General features: G+C 39.6%; 4 protein-coding genes across 4 annotated transcripts in view; 2 read left to right on the top strand and 2 right to left on the bottom strand.

Annotated features, from left to right (window-relative positions):
* The window catches only part of ift122 (intraflagellar transport 122 homolog (Chlamydomonas)), a 28457-nt gene extending 20678 nt beyond the window's left edge, over positions 1-7779 (bottom strand). Inside the window, exons 1-11 of the mRNA XM_085344551.1 lie at positions 7702-7779; positions 4907-4973; positions 4723-4807; positions 4557-4635; positions 4371-4447; positions 4214-4280; positions 3979-4125; positions 3167-3242; positions 1193-1384; positions 668-806; positions 14-216 (exon numbers count right to left, since the gene is read on the bottom strand). Coding sequence (XP_085200677.1) covers positions 14-216; positions 668-806; positions 1193-1384; positions 3167-3242; positions 3979-4125; positions 4214-4280; positions 4371-4447; positions 4557-4635; positions 4723-4807; positions 4907-4973; positions 7702-7745 — 1176 coding nt within the window. The 5' untranslated portion in view covers positions 7746-7779. The remainder of the gene's footprint in view (positions 1-13; positions 217-667; positions 807-1192; positions 1385-3166; positions 3243-3978; positions 4126-4213; positions 4281-4370; positions 4448-4556; positions 4636-4722; positions 4808-4906; positions 4974-7701) is intronic.
* Positions 7780-7905: 126 nt separating this feature from the next.
* On the top strand, positions 7906-10827 carry mbd4 (methyl-CpG binding domain protein 4). The gene is made up of 8 exons (XM_085344968.1): positions 7906-7970; positions 8211-8405; positions 8519-9243; positions 9696-9761; positions 9873-10007; positions 10086-10235; positions 10414-10517; positions 10624-10827. Exons 2-8 carry the CDS (start codon positions 8275-8277, stop codon positions 10696-10698), a joined length of 1386 nt encoding a protein of 461 aa, XP_085201094.1. The 5' UTR covers positions 7906-7970; positions 8211-8274; the 3' UTR covers positions 10699-10827.
* A 466-nt stretch (positions 10828-11293) lies between these two features.
* On the top strand, positions 11294-12344 carry LOC146611028 (uncharacterized). The gene is made up of 5 exons (XM_085344233.1): positions 11294-11303; positions 11413-11546; positions 11645-11772; positions 11878-11937; positions 12032-12344. Exons 1-5 carry the CDS (start codon positions 11294-11296, stop codon positions 12342-12344), a joined length of 645 nt encoding a protein of 214 aa, XP_085200359.1.
* Positions 12345-16289: 3945 nt separating this feature from the next.
* On the bottom strand, positions 16290-21730 carry creld1b (CRELD disulfide isomerase 1b). Its single transcript, XM_085344681.1, has 10 exons — positions 21614-21730; positions 21432-21514; positions 19597-19707; positions 19254-19345; positions 18921-19100; positions 18725-18820; positions 18551-18634; positions 16838-16933; positions 16601-16741; positions 16290-16510 (listed from the first exon to the last, which is right to left on the bottom strand). The coding sequence occupies exons 1-10, from the start codon at positions 21728-21730 to the stop codon at positions 16290-16292; spliced, it is 1221 nt and encodes a 406-aa protein (XP_085200807.1).
* Between the last annotated feature and the right edge of the window lie 1735 nt (positions 21731-23465).

Genomic DNA, 23465 nt, shown 5'->3' with positions numbered 1-23465 from the left:
TATCTCTTCTGACCTGACACAGAATGATATGTTGGGAGCAGACGACCAGCAAGTTGCATTCAAACTTCCTGCATATTTTCTCCTTGACGCGGTAGTGCATGTCTGAGGAGTCGTCTGAATAGAGCTCGTAGATGAGGATCTTCTCGGGCAGCTGGATGGCAAGGCGGTTTCTATAGATGGCGATCTTCTTCACGAGCTCACGACACTTGATCCTCACTGAGGGGAAGAAAAAAATTGAGATAAATGGGAGAGAGTAGTCATGAAAGGAGGGTGAGGAAGGTTTAATTATCTTAGCCGATGCATCCTGTTGAATAAGTTTGCCCTTGGTTTTTTTCCTTCAAATCTTCCTCCCTCGTTGGTGCGAGGAAATTAAAGACTGTCACCTCTCATTTAAATAGAAAATCCTATTATAGCAAGATGTTCACCAAAACATTCGATATCTACTCATTAAAAAAGGCAGGCCATCTGCCCTTACATTAGATTAATTTGAATAATATGACAAGAGGAAAATGACAGTGAAGTTTATCTCCCCAAATGCTGTCTGCATTGCTTTGTTTGATCATCTCACTGTGAAGCTGCAAGATGTGCAAACAATTATTTTGACGAGGCATCACAACAGCTAGCCTATCTTAAACTCAGAAGCCTGTACACCAGAGCAAAAGCGCACCTTTTTGCTCAGTGATGAGGTGCTGGACAATGACATCAGTCATGCTATCTCTGTAAGCATAACGATCCTTGTAGAGGCCATGAACTGTACTGAAGATAAGTTGGTAGCAGGCGATGGTCCCATCCTGGCAGCCCAAAACCTAGGTAAGAGACAACAATGTAGCAGTACATCCCATTAACACTTCTAAAAACAGACTGCGAGAGTGGGAAAATGTTCCTGTTGTTAAAGCCTCTACACGGCAGAACTGAGAGAATCTGCTAGCAACCAAATCTCTCCTGTCACTTTTAGTTAAACACAGTGAAAAGAAAAGCGGGGAAAGTGTTACTTTAAAATGAAACGGCTTGTGCATCTGTGCAGTTAAGGAGGCACTCTGTTAGAGGATCAAATGTCACCCTAAATGTAACGTCAGAGCTCTGAGCGTGTTGCATTTTATTCTTGTTCTTCTATCACAATACTTAAATAATGGCGTATGTCACAGTGAGAGCAATTTCTCTAGATATATGGCTTCACAAGCTGTGGACCCACCACAAAGTTGGAGTCAGGCTTAACCCGGCAAGTCCACACCCAGGAGTTCTGCTCTCCGACAGTTCCTAGCCGCACACCATCTTTTGTGTAGAGGGACGCCTGTTTATCAGAGCCACCCATCACTATATACTCGCCCTTAGAGAAGTAGCCGACGCAGCACGGGTCATAGGTGAGAGTCCTGTCTTTTCCAATCTGAGAGAGACAAAGAGAGAAAAGGACATTAAAAATAAAACTAGCATTTCTTGCAGTTATTGCCCAAGGGCCCAGGCCGGCACTCCCCACCGTCTGGGCTTGCACACTTCAAAGTCCTCAGTATTCAACCAATTCCTTTGAGTGTTCGATGAAAAGCCAGACAAAAAAGAAAGTGTTTCTCTGGTTTAAATAGCCTCCTTTGTATCAGTCTTCAAAGTCCATTTGCACAACATCATATCAGGTCGCCCCATTTGGTACATCTGGTTTTCCTCACTCTGGGATAAAGCTTCCCTGACGATCCATAGTTATTTTCTCTCATTGCGAACAATTCTTGGTGTTGTAATCAAAACAGCATGTTCAATAGATAAATAGGCCAATGACAAAATATGAGCCTAAGGCATAACGGCAGAGTAATGAACACTGCATATTTGTCTATAATTACGATATCGCCCACTGGGAATTTAGGAGGAAGGAGGAATTGCGAAGGGGGCATTAAAGCATAGCAGGACCACTTCCAATGTACTGTTATGGTTTCAATAGACCCTGACAGTCTGATTAAAACAGGAAAAACTCCATAAAGAGTTTTAAATACGTTATATTTTGAACAAACAGACTAATTTTGTGATGTTGCCGTCGTAGTGCTTTAGCAAGTTAGAGCACATATTACTGACAGTGTTTCAAAATGTTCTAAGTCTTCTGGTGTTTTCCCATGAAAATGTGGTTAGTCATGCATGTGTTTAGCCTTTTCAACAGTTAAAAGTAACAGAGAAGATAGATTAGAAACAAACATGTTGCGATAACAAGATACTGTATACACTGTATAGATATTACAAATCACCATGGTGTCTGTACACCCACGCAGGCATGATCTGGTGTCACCGTGTGGAATCAATATTTTTTGAGATTTTGTGACAAAGTGACCAAGCTATTCGAGCAACTAAAATGAGCAAAAGATGCTTAATTTTATACGTGACTACTTTTTTTGTTTTTTAATTGGTCTTTTTGTCTTAGGACTCGCCCAGCTTTCACTGCATGACAGCCACTTGATAGCTTGGATAAGATTCAGCTCCTTCCCATGACCCTAAACTGTTTAAGCAGTTAAGAAAATGGATAGTGGATAGTTCTTCTTGTGTTTATCATACCCACACTGTTTCTTTTATCTATAATAGTTAATCAAAAATTTTCTAAGTTTGTGGTTTTTAATCATTTTTATGCAAAACTGTTGCAAGTTAGCGCCATCGGCAATCGGTCAGTGCAAAACAATACAATGTACTGATGACAAGTGGAAAATTACAATAAACTCAAAGCCTATATCATTACAAAAATATACATATGTTTCATTAATGACCCCCTATCCATTACCCGTAACATACCAATGGGCCTGTTCCAAGTCAAATGACCAATCCATAATAGAACATATCAATATATAAAGACTAAATGCCCTCACTTGGCCACTTAATGGTAACACCACTGGCCAAGCCTAAAGGTTGGGATAGAGGGGAATGTCTACAGAAAGTAAAACTGAAAAGTTGATTTCAAAACTGAAAATAATAAGTCCACAGTGTCTAAATTAATAATTTCACATTTACTTTTGGATTCACATGGTACATAAAAACTCATGTTCTGTGTTTGATTCTTCATCAAGCACAACCTCATCTTTATGTGGAGTGTATCTCTGTGTCTGAGCTATTCAGCCATGACATGATGATTAGTAAGTTACCAAATACATATTAAATACAATGCCATACAATATGATAGTTTATGGTAGGTTGTGACATTCACCTGTTTTCCACTGAGCTGATAAAAGGAGAGCTTCTGACCCCAGTCTGCCACAGCCAGAATGTCATTGTGCTCATCCCTGTGAAAACACAACAAAATGACTACAGACATAAGCATTAATCACAAGATTCAGCACTGATGAGGCTTCTGTCATTTAAGTAATGATGACAGTGAAAAGCAGAGCAGCCAACCTTCAGCTAGGGGACACGCCGGTCACTCTCTCAGTGATGCAAAGTAATGGATGCAAAGCCTTTTAATGTTAATTTTCCAGAACTGTTTTAATTCAGGACAGAATACAGCATAAACCCATGTACCTCTGCATCTATTAACCCTGAATCTCTGGCGGCTCTAGCAAACGCTGTTCCCTGATTGACCTCATGTTTTGACCACAATTTGATTACCAACTTTCCCATATGAGGCAACCCAGCAATAAAATCTCTACTGTCTTTTATGGCTTTTATCTTTATCCTACTTCCCGCATCTTTTCACCTTTGTGTCGTCTTTTTCCCTTAATTGACCTGTTCTGTGGTCCTGCATAGTTTTCATTGCTGTACTCTCTGCTTTGGCTGTAGGGGGAATCATAGAGCAAAGACAGCTGTTCCCAGGCATCATAATTCAGTCCATCATTGAGAAAGGTCCACCGCTCACTGGTTGAACACTGCCACCTGCTGGCCCTACAAAAACTACACCTAAATAAGAAATCTAATTTTGCACAATTTGGGCTCAAAATCTTGGAAGGACAGACCAAAAATATACATGGCTATGTGTTAATCTGTGGAGACATCCTTCCATTTCTATAATAACTTAGGACTAACTTGGAGGGATTCCAGGCAATGGACCAGATAGGAGAAGAGGAGCCACCTGGACGCTCTATTTTGACCTTCTCCTCCCCATTTTTGTTCCGAATGCTCACCACTCCATTCATCATACCCAGAGCAAGGTATTGCCCGTCGTTTGTCCACCTGCAAGCAAATGATGCACAGCAACATAAATGCACAAATGAAAATGTACTGCTGCTGCATAAACGTTGCTGCTCCAGACTTCACTTACCCACAACATGTTATTTTGCTGCTCACTTTATGTTTGTTTACAGATTTTTGCTCTGGAGACCACAGGCCTAAAAATATGAGAAGTTTGACATGTTTAATTTCTCTATGTACTTACATTAGGTCACATTTATCAAAGTTCTCCACTAAGGTGCACTCACCAAAGTCACCAGATGAGCAGGAGGCAAGCTGGTGAGTGACTGGGTTGTAGGCAACACACTGGATAGAGTCATTGTGACTACAGATAAACAAATAAAAGAAAAAATGATGGAGGAGTACAGACTGTGCACCGTGGTGTAACACTACAACTCTGTAATACTAAAGCAATAAGTAAAAGCGCTGCTTACGTATATTTTAAAATACCCTCCAGTTTAGAAGTCCAGATAATAATGCTTTTGTCTGCTGACCCTGAGGCAAATCTTTTACCTGCAGAAGAATGCACTACTGAGTAAGAATTAAGAACAAAAATAAGATGACCGACACAGAAAAATGTAGTGAAAATCAATTTAGTACCATCTTTGGCATAAGCCACACAGTACACTATGTCTTTGTGTCCTTTTAAAGGCTGAATAATACTGCCATCTGTTGCATCGTAAACCTGGAACAAAAAAAAAAAATAAGGTGAAATTGAGTTGAACGATGAAAGTATTCTCTACATGTTTGCATTTTTAGGCTAAAGAAAACAGAAAAGCCTTACCAGGACACGAAGCCCTGCAGCAATTATGAGTTGGCTACCATCTGGTTTGAAGGCAAGGTCATAAACGCTGCAGAAAAAAAAACAAAATAACAGATCCGTGTTGAAATGGTTTTTCAATAAATTGATTAGTTCACGAGCAACAGCTATGAGGATCCATTCATCACTGAAATCATATAATGGAGGTTCCCTGTGGAGTTTTTGAACTCTGGCAATGCCATGGAGGTGGATTTTACAAGGACGTTATTGCTGTCTGCCAAAGTGCACACAGGGAAGGTTTTGCAACCCTCCAACTCTGTTGAAGGTTTTGGAGGAATTCACAAACTTATGAGTGAAGATAAAGCCAAAACATGTCACTGCAACACTGTGAATTAGTAGATATGTTGTTAAGAAATATGAAAGAAATATTAGAAATATAGATGTTAAGAATTCTGGTGTAAAAAAAAAGGATAAATAAATAAAAGCACTGAAAAATCTGGTTTGTATGAAGAGGGAAAACATTCAGCAGTTTTGCTAGATTGCAAGGATGCACACAATCTGTTTCGGTGTGAAAACACTCACTGTGAAGCATGGAGAATAATGGCTTCCAGTTTCATAAGTGTGAGAATTTGCAAGTGTCCAATGTTTCTTTAATAGGTTCTTTCAGCTGCAACCTTATTTCCCAAGTGGTCACCACAGCGGATGGATCTGCATATTTGATTTGGCACAGATTTTATGCTGGATGCCCTTTTGATGCAACCTTCCCTCCCTGATCTGGGGTTTGCGACTGGAATTAGGAGTGAACTAGCTTGGGACCTCCAGTGTCTTCTTTCAGTATTGAATTAGGGAATTTCTTTAATATAGCACACTGACTTTTTCTCTTTTTTTCATTTTGGATAGACCGAATAAACAAAAAAACCATAAAATTCAGAGTTTGAGGAAAACGAGGACATCTTTAGCAAGGACAAACAAGTGCAAACAACAAAATCACACACGCACACACAAAACATACAAAAAATGTTTGCACCTAACAACAAGGAAAATCACGCGTCTCCATCCACTCCACCCTGCGTGTGCTCTCTCCTCCACCTCTTTTGTGCACTGTCTGTTGTTTTGGATGGTTCACCCCAGATATTTAAATTGGTCCACCTTAACTACTTCTGCTACTTGAAAACTTGTCACCTGTCTCCCTCTCATTCACACACGTATTCTGTCTTGCTTCTACTTTCATTCCTCTTCTTTCCAGTCTGTACCTCCACCTTTCAAAGCTCAAAGGGGCTCAAAGACAATCCCTGATGTAATCCCACCCTCACCTCGAACCCATCTGTACCACACAACTCCCCACTGTTGCACTGTCCTATTACATGTGCTGCACCACCCTCACGTACTTCTCTGCAACTCCTGGCTTCCTCATGCAATACCACAGTTCCCTTCCTGACAGCTTATCACATGCTTCCTTCAGATCCACAAAGACACAGCTCAAGTCCTTCTGACATTCCCATACTTCTCCAATCAACACTTTCAAAGCAAAATTCCCATCTGTAGTGCTCTTTTGTGGCATGAAGCTGCTCACTGATCATTACCTCACTCTTTAAGCTAACTTCAACAACACTTTTCCCCATAGCTATGGTATGGCTTACGAGTTTTATCCCTCTGTAGTTACTGCACACTTGTTCTTAAAAATCAGTACCACTTCTCCATTCTTCAGGCATCTTCTTACGCTCAAAGACTGTGTTAAGCCATCTGATAAAAACGTTCACTCTTTTACTTGACTATATCCAGATCAATTGTACTTACGTGCATAGAGTTTTAAGCCAGGAAATTAAAACCTTTATAAATAAAATGAATAAAAATCCCTAGTGGGTCCACTGGGGGTAGGGACACCAATAGGTGTCAAACTTTAGATGGACTGGACTACGTCTTTGTCTAATGTCAAAGTGAAAAATGTGATTGATCTGTGGCTCAAAATTAATTGAATCATACCACCAAAAAAACTTAACTCCCATTTATGCATATAAGAAGTTGGAAATATCTCATTTAAAACTACAGCATGTTTTTATTAGAAAACAAATAAAGCTGTTAAAATGTTTCAAGTGACTTCTCAGCATCATTAACATATCCCACACTGTCTCACTCAAACACAGTTATCATACTAAGTATATAAAGTCCTGCTTTTGCCTTTTTGGGGAGTCATATTTTTCCTATCCAGATACAACCATCTATCCAAGATGACTCCTGCAACATATCAAGTATTGTAATTTGATTTGATCATAATATAAACTTTTTAGTGGGCATTAGAGTATTGTGAGTTACTCTGTGATTTCCATTCTCCCTCTGAAACAGCACAAAAGCATCTCTCCAAACACCTACTCGGATTTGTTTTTTCGGGAAGTCTGATCTTTTAAATGCTGGACTAAACAGAACTACCTTAATTCCTGACAAGAATGTAATGGGAAATAATAGAAAATAAGTTAATACCTTATTTTAAAAGATTGTTTAATAAAAATATGTTATTAGGAGCACGCAATTCTGCACAGCACCCAAAAAACCCCGTAATGAGAACTAGAAATCATACGTCTATGATTATATCGGTTACCAAAGAACCATCATAAGCTACTGTACTTATTGAAAATACATAATGCACGACATCTAATATGAGAGCGATTTGAAAGATGGTGATAATTGAATAGCCGCGATGCTAAAGCTAGTTAGCAGGCTAACACTAGTTTACATAGCAACCACCGTTGCTAACCACCTAGCGTTACATCTGAGCATCGGGACGAGGCTGACAGCGCAAACCTAATCACCCAGATTCCTACCATTGCTCACGGATCGTTTCCTTCCATGCTAGGACGGCTCTCATTTCCGCTCTTTAACTGAAAAAAGCACCAAAGGCTCTTTTTTCAACAGGTTGCTGCAGTTCGCTTGGTTATTTTTTCACTCTGTACCGTTTCTTGTAGCGAGTAGCTCGCAATGCGCAGACTCGCACTTGCTCGCTACTTCCTGCTTCTGTGTTGACATCAGAAAGTACTCGGGAAAGCAACGTCGAGACAAGAAGATGCACATCTAAAGCCTGATCAGTATTCATGTATGCTACACACGCCTTTGTTAACGTTTTAGCTCTTTGCTGTTGATCTGCTGCCCAGTAATGTCCAGCAATCCTTTTTTAATGTGGCTTTATGTGAGCAAACTGTAGAATGAGCAAACGCCTTGTATGTGTTGTTTTTGTAATTGTCCAAGTAAACATGCACGAACAAAACAAGAACTACAGGTTCATAGTTTAACAATAAAGCCAACGTTTTTTTATTCGTTGTCTTCACTTCAACAGGACTCCAAAGAAACTAAAAATGCATCCTACTAGATGAGATACTGAACTGGAGAGCAGTGTGGACATGAATCATCAAAGTCTCAAAGAAGGGGATATTTTGTGCACTTCTTCCGCATTGCCCCCTGGCTGGATCAGACAAGTGAGGCAGCGGAAAGCAGGCAAAACAGCAGGCAAACTAGATGTCTACTTTACAAGGTGACTCAGTTTTGTTTTTGTGTTTTTTACAATCTTGTCTCTGTTGATGTTACCTGTAAGTTCACCACAGAAGCCGTTAGATCACCATTTAATTGATTTTCCTGTTGTTTAAGTCCCGAAGGGCAAAGGTTCCGGTCCAGAGCATCCCTACGCACTTTCCTCCTGGAAAGTGGAAGTGGTAACTTAGACATAAGCCTCTTTGATTTCACCACATCACAAGCACCCCCTTCCAAAGTAAAGCAGAGGAGAGGAAAGAAAAAACCTTCAGAGGGACAGCAGGAGGAAACAGAAAATGGAACAGCAATTCTAGAGGCACCTCCAAATAAATCCAAACAAGCCTCTTCCTCCCTCAGAAGTGATACTAAAAGTGGAAAAGTGAAGACCGCAAACGACACAAATCATATTGATGCTGACACTGAACTACAGAAGACTGCATGTGTATTAGAAGTGAATGTGAATGGAGACAAAACTACTGAAAGTTTAAATGGTTGCTTACAAGCTTTGACCTCAGAAAAAGTGGACAATGTACATCTGCAAAAGAGCCCCCAAAGAGGAGGCCAGCTGAGAGAGAAGTTACTCAGACTGGCTCCTTTAAGTAATCAACTAAACAAATCTATTCTTCAAGAGGACAAGAAAGCAGATTTGCAGCCTTCGGCCCCGATTTTGAATGTTGAACCTGCCGCTGAGAGCGAGAACAAAGGTGATGAAAGCAAAGGTGACAACACTCCTAATTCTGACCTGGAGGCTGGTGGTGACAGTCGTCAAGATGCTGAAGAACATGCGTTGTTACCTGATACCACTGATGGGAGCTGTACACCAGTTCGAGAATCCCAGAATAGTAAGTATGAGCCACACTGACTGACAATTTGTTAAAGTTTTTCATGTTTTTTTGAGCTTATCCAGTGCATTAGTGGTTATTTATGTCTCCCATTATCCTCTATATTTGCAGCTAGAAATTCATAAAAATCAAAGAAACCAAATGCCTTAATTGACACAAAACGTTACAAATAGAAAAAAAAATGCATACATTTAGATCTGATAAAGAGGGGGCGAAGAATAATGGTCCATTGTTAGAGAGTGCATCACATCATTAGTCTAAGGGAGGACAGAATTGATTGAGTAATCTTACTGCATTAATGAAGCCATCATAGGACTCCACCACTTTGTGCTCAGCGAATGTATGATTTTCTTTATTGTGTCATTTTATGAGGTACTTAACTTTGGACCCGACCAAAAGATGTAAAGCAGCTTCACTCTTCTAATATCTATAAATGTTTCCTGTCTGCTTAGAGTCCAAAAGCTTGGAAGGCAAGCGGAAAACAAGTCCTTATTTCAGTGGGAAATCCAGCAGAGATGGTAATGTTTAATGCAGGAAACTGTGGATGCTTTTACATCGGACATGTAGATCAACATTCACGAAATAAATAAAGTGTGTAATTTAAAGAAACGTGCACTGTCCTCATTCAGGACTTAGCCCACCGAGGAGGAAGGCCTTCAAGAAGTGGACACCTCCCCGGTCTCCCTTCAACCTCGTACAGGAAACTCTTTTCCATGATCCCTGGAAGCTGCTGGTAGCCACAGTTTTTCTGAACAAAACCAGTGGTAGGATTCAACACACACATTTAATTATTCAGGATGTTGCATTAAACTTTGCTGAAGCCTGGCATTTATTTAATACAGGTAAAATGGCCATTCCAGTCCTGTGGCAGTTCTTTGAGCGTTATCCATCTGCAGAGGTGACCCGGCAGGCCGACTGGAAGCCCATGTCTGAACTTATGAAGCCACTTGGCCTGTATGAGCTTAGAGCCAAAACACTCATCCGCTTCTCAGGTGGATATTCTTGACTGCTAGTGGATTACAGCAGCAACTACCTTTGTGCAGAAGCAATGTCCATTTATTTATATATATTAATGTAATTTTATTGTCCATTTTTGGTAGTCTTTGCATGGTTTTAGTAAGAATATATGAAACAGAAAAAAACCCTCACAACACCTTTTCTCTTGTGTAGATGAGTATCTAACTAAACAGTGGCGTTACCCTATTGAGTTGCACGGTATTGGAAAGTACGGCAACGATTCGTACAGGATCTTCTGTATCAATGAGTGGCGACAGGTGGGTATAATCCCAACTATTTTACTTCAGTTGCTTCCATTGCTCCCTCATTTATTTGCTCTAAATTCAAGTTTAATTTGTTGTTTTTTCGATTCTTGTGTCAAAGGTAAAACCTGATGATCATATGCTAAACAAGTACCATGCTTGGCTGTGGGAGAACCATGAGAAACTGGGAATCTGAAGGACCAGAAACAAGAAAATCACTTCTATCACACAAACTGCAGTTACCCAACAATATAACAATATTAGCATTATGGAGGACTTGAAATTTTAATCGTGAATTTCTTCAATATTATGCAGTATTACGCTGGCTAGCCTTTAAGAACTTTTACTATGTGTTGAATAAAATGTTTTAAGCTGGTTAAAAGTTGAAATGATTCATGAGTGGTTTATTCAGCCTTCTCGCCTCAGGCTTTCTACATAGATGAGATCCAGGGACACCCCCTAAATATAGCTATTGGCACAGTCTAATCTTTCTTTATGAGTGCATTGATGCGTACCACTTAATGCAGCAGCTTTCTTTTGATAGGGTGTAACTTGATTCCCAAGGCAACTGTTGCCACCGCAAAACACTAAACACATACATCGGTACGTCAATATAATCTCTAACTAGCACCACTATAGCAATCCGGTATATTTAAACTTGGATTTGTTTTTTTTGTGTGTTGTTGCATGTTGATTTAATGCTAAGGCAACTACGCCTTTAAGAAGAAAAGTAGAGCTTTGAAAGTTTCATTGGACTCCTCTGGTGTGCCAACAGAAGTGTGAAGTATAAGATGAAACTACGTAAGGAGAGATTTTGTTTTCCATTTGTTGTCCTTTTTTTAAGTATTACTGGTTTTATTTAAAAGTATCTTTTAATTCTTTAATTCTGTTCACTTCTTTATCCTCACAGCAGCCATCTCCATAGCTCCCACGCCAGTCTGTATTCCTCGCGCACCTCCTGTCCGGCAAGCTCGCTGCCTGGTGGATACAACCGTAAAATTTCCCGTAATTTCGGACTCCGCACAGTTTTGGAAAAGCAATCAGGTAAGCAGAGATTTCTTAATTGTGTGGTTTATCATAGAAATAGATTGTTTAAAACAACAACAAGAAAAACCAAACCGATCCATAAATATGCTTCTTAGAGTATTCCCAGATTGAACCCTTTACACCCACCATTTGTTCATAAACGGACTGTCAGTCTGGAGACACCAGATGTTCACCAGCACAACCACCAGAGGACACTGATCATGCAGAGAAAAGAGCATTACAGGTAGGTGCACTAAATCATTTCACTATCACTGAATCACTTGTGCCATTTCCCTCTTTCCTTTGAAGAGCTGACTTCAAAGACAATGACTGAAAGTTGCTGTGTCAGATATCATCAGGTATGGCGAAAACCCTTCTATGGAACCAGCAGTGAGAGAGAAGAGTACAGGTAAAATAGTGGAGGATACCATTGACCTTTTTATATTGAAAAACAACAACAGTTGTTTCTGGCAAAGAAAAGCTGCTCTTTTTTATCTCCGTAGGAAGGAGTTGCGAGAACAGCTGAAGAGACAAATAGAGGAGAAATGTGCAGCAATAAAGCTGCAGCTGGCCAATAAAATAAAGGAAGCGGAGACTCTCCGAGAAGCAGACCGCCTCGATCTGGCCAGTGAACGAGAGCAAAGGATCCAACACAGCAAAGCAATGGCGGTGTACAGAGATGAGAACAAGAGGGTACAGCCCCACACATACATTATATATCCACTATTAATGCTTTTGTGGTTATGGCCCCATCCGGTAGTGCCCTGGAAATGTTTCATCATGCTCTCAGGTTACAAAAATACAGCGAGTGTCTGAGTGTGGGTGGGGGGTTTTTTTTTCCTTCTTGTTTCTTTCTCTGCTCGTGAACAGCTAATGGAGCAGAGCTGGAGGGACAGAGCACTAACACGTTCCCAGGAGGCCCTGAATGAAAGAGAGCTGCTGCGCCTCAACCCCATCAACTGGAGTGGAACACTGAAATAGGTCAAACCTCCCCAGGAGGTCAAAACGTCAGACTTAGGCCTCACTGTAGCATGTGTGTCAGGTGGAAAAATGGGATCCCAAATGTACAGTGCAGAATCACTAAAGGAACTAATTTTAAAACATTTTGGATTACATACAGTCGTGTGAAAAAACGGGTACACAGTCTTTCAATTCACAGTTTTTGTATCAGGTCATTAAAAAAAACAAAATCTGGTCCTTGGCAAATCTTAAAATTAGGTCAATACAACCTACATATCATACAATGTCATAATTTATTTAAACACAAATTCAGACAAAATACAGAAGCAGTGTTTTAAAAACTTAGTACACCCTTATTACTTCTATAGGAATTCAGAAAGTAAGCAACACTAGGTGAGCTGATCAGTTTCCTCTTACTTTATTGATAACCAGGAAGCTTATCAAAAACAATTTGAAGTCCACCAGTATATGGTGATAAAGAGTATTCAAAAGTTTAAAACACTCAATACCGTCACTAAGCTTTCCAGAAATGGATGTTCCAAGAAATTCACCCCAGGGTCCAACTGCATAACACTGAGGAGAACCTGTCAAAAACAAAAAGGCTCTGCCTGTCTCAGTTCTCATGTTAAATGTTAAAGTTCACAACAGTATAATTAAAAAAAAAAAAAAAAAAGACTGAACAGGTATGACTTGTTTGGAAGGGTGGCCACATGAAAACCAAACATCACTGGTACAAACACTTCATACCACCTGTCAAGCACCATGTTGTGCAGCCACAGGCAATTTGCAGTCATTGAATCAAGCGTGAACTCCTCTGTATGTCAAAGTACTCTAAAGTCAAATGTGAAGCCACCTGTTTGACAGCTAAAGTTAAGGTGAGCCATGTGAAAGGATAATGATCCCAAGCGCAGCAGCAAATAAACCAAATGGTTGAAAAAGAGAAGAATTAAGGTGTTGCAGTGGCCCACAGAAAGTCCAGACATTGAGAGCTGTGCATAAATAAATGCCTGCAAACCTCAATAATCTGCAGCAAAGACGTAATGAGTGGCACAAAATTCTTCTGACTGATAGAATCACACAGAAAAGCAGTTAGTTGAAGTTATTGCTGCTGAAGACGGTTTTACAAAGGATTCAATCAAAAAAAGACTTCAGCATTTTTACTTTGTTTTTTGTCTGAGGTTGTAGTTACATGATTTATGGAGCAGATTATTTTGTATCATTACATCCTGTAAGTAAAACCTTAGAATTGAAAGAGCGTGTACTTTCTTTTTAACATCACTACACAATAACAATGAGAACCTTTCTAATAAAAACACATTAACTAATGCCAAGAGTTTATCTCAATGATGAACTACTCCCGATTTCCCTGTCATTTATAATATGATGCAAACATGGAACTCTGACAAAGATCAAATAAATAAATAAACAAAAACAACAAACAGTGCCAGACTTTTTATTGTAATGCAAACATCGCTAATGAATTTTGACTCTGGACAACATTCCACACTCGGAAAATCATCAAGCATAACTTAAAATAAAAATAAATAGATAATTGGACGGATAAAAAGTGACGCTCTATTGAGTGGCAATCCAACATGATTCTAATGTATCTCCCAGAACTACAATTTAACTCTTAAAAATATATGCTGATAGCACACACACACAAGTATAAAGGAAATATTAATAAAATATGACAACATAAATATAACTTCAAAATAAAGGCAACACAAAACGCTTGTATGTAGAATAGAGCTGGGTCCTGTTCCAGGAGGTTTAGAAAACTGAGTTTAAAAATGAACTCCGAGTTGTTTATCTCTGAAATAGGCAACTTTGAAGTTTACCGCAAGTTCATTTAACTCTGATGACAATAACCCCAAGTTAAACGCACACATGAGTAGAAAAAGAAAGTAACCGTCAGTTACACTCTGATAATGCAATATTCCTATTCATGTGGATCTACACAGCATTTTTATCCGTTGTTTTCAAGTGTTACCTTTTGAGAAAGTGCCTAACTGGTTCTGCAGGGCATGCGCTGGCATGTACCCAGTGAAGGGCACGCCATCACTGGGTACATGATCAAATGATAGAAGGTACCACAAAGAAAATCAAGCAGCAGTATAATTTGTTGTTTCTTTGCTAGATTTATTTTTCAGTTTTGCACAGAGTAAAAATACGGTGCAAAGTGAGACAGTATGTGTGTGTCATAACTGTCAGATATTACATTAAAAAAAAAAAAAAAAAGAAAAAAAAAGGTATCCCAATCTATGGATATGTCCAAACTGAAACTGAGAAACTCTTCCCAGACAGCTAAAATAACAGTGAAATAAAACTGAAACAAATAAGCTTAACTTGTTCCTTGTTGTATTTACTTAGTTGCAACTATATTTAGCTTGTTTATGCTTAATGATGACTCTGTAAAAAGGCACAATTTACTGTCTCTTACACTAAATCAGAAAATGTTAGACTATTCAGCATTGCTGATGGATCCACTTCTGGTCACTACTGCTATCTGGGTACACGCAGCGAGACTGGTTTGGGCCATTTTCAGTGGAAAATATGTTCAGGTTCAGACACCAAACTTTAGAAACTGTCTTTCAAAACGATGACAAAATTTCATGACCGAACAACAATATGTGGAGCAAGTCGCTTTAAAATATGTTTAATTGCATTTTAGTGCCCTTTAAAGTCCTTGCAGCCTCATTTTCACTTGATTACAACATGACAAATGTGATCATTAACCAGCATCATGTGTCTAAAGCTTTATACAGATTAAAATGATTTAAACAATAAACACCCATTGTTTTAGGAACATTCAGTGGAGTTCAGACAGGTTGACAGCTACAGATTTTATTCTGACGTCTGCAGGATAATTTGCTTGGCTCTGACCTTTAACAGTGGCCTTTTGAATGAGGAAATGAAAAGTAGTTAACTCTATTTCTAGAACTGAAAAAACGTTTCTCGGGGTTAACAAACTCAGCACTGTTGGCTTAACCTGCTTCCTGTAACAGGATCCTGGTACTTAAATAAGTAATGTTGGTGACCCAGCAGCTATTAAAAAGTTATCTTCCATGCCAAGTAGGACAAATAAATACATAGGGTGCTGTATCTTTCATTTCCAATCCTATTTATCATGCATTATTATTACAAAGAATTATTCTGGGACAAAGAGGTAAAAAGTTATTCTGTGAACATAAATAAATGGCTGTTCTTAATGTAAATATCCCAGAGTTTTATGAGTGCTTCACTGGGGGAATTTGGGAAATTGTGATATCTCCATCCTACCCAATGTCCCACAGCGGTAAGTTCAAGTGCATTAGTAACCTGACACACTCACAACTCATGTGCCATTCAAACTATGGGAGGGAGGGAGAGCTGAAATGGGGAAAACGCAGATGGACTTCATGAATAGAGTAGATGAAAAAAAAAAAAATCTTTTCAAGAGAGACAAAGACCAGACATCATATCCAAATGCATAAGATTTTCACAATCAGTAGTGGTCTTTATGTCACCCTTGTTCCCAACACAGCTGAGGTAGGGAAGTAAGTTCAGTTCCTTTCCATCAGTGCAGTGATGCTTCGTTACTCCTATTAAAGCTTCATGGCTTCATGTTCTTTAAGTTCTCCCTTCTTCCCGTGTTATGCAACTCATACACATAAATTAACCCACGCCCTTTAAATTAATTCCCCAGTCACAAGTAAATCCCTGAAAATCTAGCATTGCAAAGCTAGTTTCTTGCCTCAAACTGATTCCTATTTACCCAAATTGACCCGTCTTTTTATTCAAGCTACGGTCCAATGCAGTCTAGCGTCCCTTCAGAAATCCGTCCAGCATGTAGTCTCCCTTCTCAGTCAGCCAGTATCCAGCCATAGCAGCCACACCTCCAATGAAAATAGCTGTGAAGACCATGTCACCCTTGGCAGCAAGGGTGGCTAGGGCACAGATTACCACTCCAAAGAACATCTGTTGCAGTACAAGGACCTCATCATCTGTCATATCGTCAAAGAGTCCCTTCTCTGGGCCAGCTGAAGAGGTAAAAGGAAAAGAAACCAAGAGGTCTGAAAAGCTGTACGCTGCATGTGTGTGTTTGCATATTCCTTATGGCTTTTTCTTACCAGGAGGTTTATTTTCAACACAGATGCTGTCTCTTCTGATAAAGCCATTAGCACAGTCACAGTGGAAGGAGCCCTCCTCATTTATACAGGCCTCATTGAGTCCCGGGCATGCTATGGCACGTTCACTACATTCATCTATATCTGTAAGAGGACACAAAGAAAACAAGTTTAAACACATCAGGAAAAGAGAAAAGGAAACTGATGTTGAGATTCAGTAGCCAGTTTGTGTATACATACCAAGACACTTCGCTCCCTTCAATCTGTAGCCACGCGCACATTTTTTACAGCGGGCAGGACCACTACCCATGCAGCCCACACATGCCTGGTCACATCCTACAAAACGCCAGAAATGCAGTGATCAGCATTACATATTGCTATAATAAACATTTTTTCACCAGGAATTCCACTGCACATTTATTAAGTCATTTTACTGTAAAAGTAATGAGGCTTTGTTACCATACTTGATAAATATCTTTGCCCTTTTTTCAGTTTTTTCTTACTACTTAAAATAACTTGTAGTCAACAAGTGAGGTTAGATCAAATAAATTAAAATTACTATATTACAATTGTAACCTCTTTGGGAATCCCACAAATTCCTTTGTGGAAGAAAAACTCTGTCCTACACCACCTAAAGAGAAACAACAACTAACCAGTAATTGGACTAAACTGTTTTGCATTTCATATTCAAATTAAGATGCGTTTGCAAGGTGCAGTCACCAGCCACGATGTCAGGTACACCCGTTTAACTGCTTATTAACACAAATCTCTACCAATTACATGGCAGCGACTCATTTCAAGCATGCAAACAAGTTCAACCAAAGCATCAGAATGGATATGAAAGGTGATTTAAGTGACTTTGAATGTGGCATGGATATTGACGCCAGCCTGGCTATGAGTACTTTACTGATCTACTAGCATCTTCCTACACAACCATGTTTACAAAGAATGGTCCAAGAGAAGAGAAAATATGAGTGACAGTTCTCTGGATGAAAATGTCTTGCTGATGCCAAAAGTCAGAAGACAATGGCTGGAATACTTTGAGCTGAAAGGAAGCTAACAAGTCACTCAAATACCCACTAATTCCAACCATCTCTGAACTCACAACACATCAGACCTTGAACTAGATGGGCTACAGCAGCAAAAGACCACACCTGGTGCCACTGCTGTCAGCTGAGAATGAAAATCCAGACTGCAATTTACACAGCCTCTCCAAAGTTGATCAACATAAGATTAGAAAAAGGCTGCCTGGTCTGATGAGACTCAATTTTTGCTGTGACATTTGAATGCAAGGACTAGATTTGGCATAAACAGCACGAAAACATGGATCTATGCTGCCTTGTACCACTGGCTCAGGCCGCTGGTGGTGTAATGGCAAGGGGAATATTTTCATGGATCACTTTGGGCCTGTGCATCGAGCATCGTTTCAATAGGATAAAGCACGATGTTACAAACACGTCAGTGAGTTAGCGGTACTCAAATAGCCTCCACAGGCATCAACCCAAAAGAACAACTTTGGAATGTGGTGGAATGTGAGATTCCCATCAGTCATTTTAATCTGACAAATCTACAGCAACTGCATGATGCTAGCGTGAGAATATGGACCAAAATATCTGATGAACATTTCAATGGAACTTGTTGACTTTTTGACATGAAAAATTAAGGCAGTTTTGAAGGCAAAAGGGGGTCCAACTCATTAAGAGCAAAGTATAACTATCAAGTGGCCAATGAGTGCATGTCTTTATGCAGTTTGATTTAAACATTCCTTGAACTGTGAGAAGTAGCATACAATAACACCACTCACATTTTGTGATGAGACTTACTGAAACTGTATTATCACATATGCTCCAGATGTAACTAAAAACCTGCCTCTTATTACAGCAGCACCACAAAATATGCACGATTTAATAAGTTCCAGGAAAATGAAAATAGTAACTAGAGAAAAGAGCATACCTCTGCATTCATATGATCCATCTGTGTTGTGACAGTAGGTGTTAGAAGGGCAACGAGCCAGCTCTGTACCGCATTCATCGATGTCTAGGAGACATACAAGCCATGTCAAACAACAGAAAGTTGGCACCGAATCACTGAATTGCTATTGAGTGACCTCTAAAGCCACAAACTCACCAACACATTTGTTGTCATGAAGGATCCAGCCGGGTTTGCAGTCCAGACATTTGTAGTCCTGCGGCCCTGAGCATTTCTTGCATGAGTGGTAGCAGGCTACAAAGGATGAAAGACACAGTCACAGGGTGAGGGTCAAGTTTAGATGACCCCAGGCAGGATTTAACAGCGTGGAAACCATTATCTGAATCTGTGGCACCTGCACAGGCTGCTATGCTGTTATTGGAGCTTTTCTCTCTGTAGTAACCATCAGCACAGCTTTGGCAAAGATGGCCTGAGTACCCGGGATCACAGACACACTCTCCATCTCCCAGGCGAGTACCCTCCCCTTCACAGCGGCCCAGACCTCCACATGTGCCACCGGGTCCAGATGGACACTCTGTATGGGATAAGCAGGATATCAGTGCTACACTTTAAACCTACAATTAACATGATTCTGATTATCATCACTGAGTTCCATGCGTTTTTAATATTTTTTGGACCGACTAGGTTGTCAGTGCTGACATAAGGCAGCTTGTGTTTAAAGCCACACCTTTGCAGTCAGGTCCAAAGTGTCCAGGTGGACAGCAGAGTCTCAGCTCCTCTATACACAGCCACTCAAACAGGTCTGGTGCTTCCTGCTGTCTGTAGGATGTACAGATCACATCAGTTAGGAAGTTAAGACAGGGGCATGATATAAAAAAATAAAAAAATAAATTTAAAAAAAATCAGCATAACCTAATTACACAGGAGAAACTGACGGTGCCACCTACACACTCTACAGACAACTTATTCTTTTAAATTACATTTCAAAATGTGCGTCAGAAGACCTTTTCCTGCTGATCTAATTCATCTCAATTTAACACAGGTTCATGCATGAAAGCAGCTTTTTTTACCTGTGGAACCACCATGTCTCCACTTGGTCCTCTATCTGCTCCAGCAGTCGATTACATTCAAAATCTGTTTTCTCACAAGCAGATTCTACTATCTCTAGTAGGCGAGTTTCACTGGAACACAAGTTTGGACAGAGACAGCAACATAGTCATGAAGTAAGAACACCCTACCCCTTAAATATGATTTAACCCCACCTTTTCCGGTAGAAAACTTTTGGCAAATATATATATTACACAATAGGGCTGGGCCATATTATACCGTTCACGGTAATACCGGTATAATGTTAGGCAACGATAGGAAAATGAAATATCGCGATAGAATGGGAGTAAAACGCGCATGCGCAGTGCCTTTGTTTTCATACGCACATGGCCGATTGTTGAGTGAAACAGATGAACCAGAATTGGTTTGTAAAAATGGTGCAACTTCCGTGATGTGGAACTGGTTTGGTGTTTGTCCGTCAGATACACGACAAAGCACATTTTTTTGCAGAACATGCAAGCGGCCGTTGTTATTGTCATATTTGTCGGACTAAGATGCTCTTAAATCTGGGAGTAATCTGGGTCCTAAACTCCGTATTCTTCAGGTCAAACAACACTGCAGCATCACAGAGTTAAAAACTGTCTAAATTCTTTCATCTTTAATAAAACGATCAGCATTGCTGCTTTACCAGGTGTAACTATGAAGTTTAACTTCCAGGCATCCATGAAAACTAAAGTTATTACATTTAACGGAGTTAGACGTTAGCAGGAAGCTAGCGGAAGTTAGCTCGCTAGTTTCGCTAGTTACCTAAGCATGATATAGCATGTTCTGACTGAGAGATTTCTGAAAAAAATCAAACGTACAGCTCTGCTATCACTTCCAACATAAATGAAGACAGGAAACTAAACAGCAGTGACGTTTGTAGGGTTACTGAAGTTGGGCTAGCTGGTATATAATGATGTGCTACGTGATCGCTAGCGACACAGCTATGTTAGCATAACATAAACAGTGAAGCTGGAGGACGAACACTAACACTTTTCCACTTATAAAAGTTAACGTGAAGGTTCTTCATGGTTAGAGACAAATGCAATCGCATGGCAGGATGTTGTAAACGGACCAAACTTCAGTCAGGAGAACAACTGAGATAATCCATCCACAATATGAGGTTAGTCATTAATAGACTGCAACAACATGGGAATAGAGCAGCTGCCAGAGAATTCAACATTAATAAATCAATGGTACAGAAGTGGAGGAAGCAAGAAGAATGAGTTTAATAAAGTTTGATTTATCTGACTGCTTTGTTTCGCTTAATGTGCCTTATAATCCCGTGCACCTTATGGTCCGAAAAATACATACTGCACACTGCAGTTTAATGTTGCAAAGCACCTCTTTTTAACTTCAGTGGATATTATACATGGTTATGCTCAGGATATGTCAGCCCATTTCTACTGGAAATGCCTTTTGGTTAAACTTTCAGCAAGGAATTTGCATTTGCACTGTTACATTTTTATAAAGCTTTAATGTACATAAAAACCAGCTTCTTGTTTAAGTGAAAATAAATGGAAGGTTGTCTTTTTGCGCTAGTAATGTTGTGGAGTTGTATTTTGTCTCGCATCAATTATATCGTCGGTTATATCGTTATCGCAAATTTTCAAATATATATCGTGATAAATATTTTTGGCCATATCGCCCTGCTCTATTACACAAACTATCATACAAATATGCAGAGGACAGGATGTCTAGTAATATAAGTTATTATGTGAATTTAATTTAGCAAAAAGACGGAACTAGTCGTATTAGACATTGTGAATATATGAGCAGGTATTTGCTAAGTACTCCAACAAAAATTTAGTCTTACCTGGTTGCATATTTAGCCAGCTTCTCCTCCTCCCAGGCAGTGTTTCCTCCCCCAAAGTTCTTATTGGCTGTTCTCTCCAAGCCCTAGAAAGAGTAAAAGTTAGGGTCCTAAAAACATTCTTTTTAAGGTTTGCTCAAAGAAGACAAGCAAGCATTGACAGTTTCTTTGGATACAAGGACTACCTTAATGAAACTCTCAGTGAGTTTTTTGCAGGTTTGGCACGGTGCTGTCTGGACTCTCACCACAGAGAGCTCTGAGAGAAGCACCAGAGCAGGCAGGAACGGCCAGGCCCACCACATGATCCTATAGACAGCATGCATACAAACAAACGCACAAACAATTAATGTTTAAAAAAAAAACAATTTTTTTTTTTTTTTACAAGTTTTGTTTAAACATCATAGCAAGTGTCATCAAATGCACCTACACTTCCAGAAAAAACTGTGTTTCTAGAGATCTGATCACAACTATGTGGTGGACAATACAAAAGAAACTGTAATACGAACCCATAGCTGTGCAAAACGCACTAAAATTCTTCTTCTTGCTTCCTTTATGAATCAGCATGTCTTCTTCTTTCTTCACTATATCCATGAACCTCCTCTGAGCTCTTCCTCTTTTCATTCTGCCTGGCAACTCCATATTCACCATCCTTTGCCTAATATATCCACTATCCACCTGCATATGACCAAATCATCAGTTTGCCTCTCTAACTTTGTCTTCAAACAGCTCAACCTGAGCTGACCCTCTGATTTAATTTCAAATCTTGTGCATTCTGGTCACTCTTGATGAATATCTTAACATCTTCAACCTCCAGCTCTGGCTTCTGTTTTATTTATTTTTTATTAGGGCTACCATCTGCAAACCTTATGTCACAGGAAGTCTCATTGCCATCTTGTAAACCTTCTCTTTCACTTTTATGGTTATCCTTATTTCACAAGTTACCCCTGACTCCACCCTGCCTGCACTGTCCTCTTCGTCGCTCTTGCATACTGTGTACTTACTTTGGATGGTTGAGCAGTATTGACGAGTTGACAGGTATTTGTCTTTCATTCCTCTTCTCTCCAGATCATACCTTCACCTCTTCCAATTCTCTTCCACCTGCTTGCAACTACTGCTACAAATCACACTGCCGTATGCAAAATTAGTCCACGAAGACTCCTGTCTGACCTAAGCTGTCACTCTGTTTATCAGCACTACAAACAAGAAGGTTTTTTACAGCTGATCTCTGATATAATCACACTGCCACCTTGAACCCATCTTTCACTCCAGCTATGCACCTCATCGCTACCTGACTGCTTTACATGTTTTCCCCATGCTCCCCACACAGTACGTTTGTGATGGTTGACTTTTGAAGATTGTAGTGAGTGATTCAATGCCATATTATTATGATATTACTTAAATAGCACTAGCACGGCTACATTGCAGTCATATTGTGCAAACCTCCAAGCACCTTCACCACACTAGTGTAGCTAAAATAAAATATTGTAAGACTCTTTTTCTGATCTACAAATAGCTGCATAAGTGCTGACTAAAACCAGAAGGAAAGAACTAGCATGCTTATACTAAAGCCAAGGGTGCCTGGAAGCTTAGTTTTGATTTACATTTTTATTTGTTAACATGACAGTAACAGGTTATGCACTGGAAAATGTCTCAGAAATTATATTGGTTTATGAAACAGGAAAGCCTCTCAGGTTGTTTGCTTCTCATTATTGCGCCACAAAGCAGAAATAAAACAAGTTGATGCTGCTTTCATCAGGTATGATTCAAGAAGCTGGAGTAGCCTTTCCACAAGATGTTAAAGAAGTTGGAAATACTCCTGTCCTTTATTTTATAATTCATTTATGTTATCATTTATGACTCATTTTCTAATATGCATAAATATTAACTGTACATTTGAGATTTTACCGAGTGTAATAAGTATGTGCGTGTGCGTGGTGGGATTAATCCTCTCCATTTTTTTAATTGACTTTAAACTGTCCAAAGTACCCATCTTTATTTATTTTTTTCGAATGTATCTCAGCCTTCACTTCCTAGGTT

Source organism: Diplotaxodon limnothrissa, linkage group LG20 (assembly GCF_057381915.1).
Source record: "Diplotaxodon limnothrissa isolate DT_005_m linkage group LG20, D_limnothrissa_male_GT1.1, whole genome shotgun sequence".
Taxonomy (NCBI): Eukaryota; Metazoa; Chordata; class Actinopteri; order Cichliformes; family Cichlidae; genus Diplotaxodon; species Diplotaxodon limnothrissa.
This window is presented reverse-complemented; position numbering and strand designations above follow the sequence as displayed.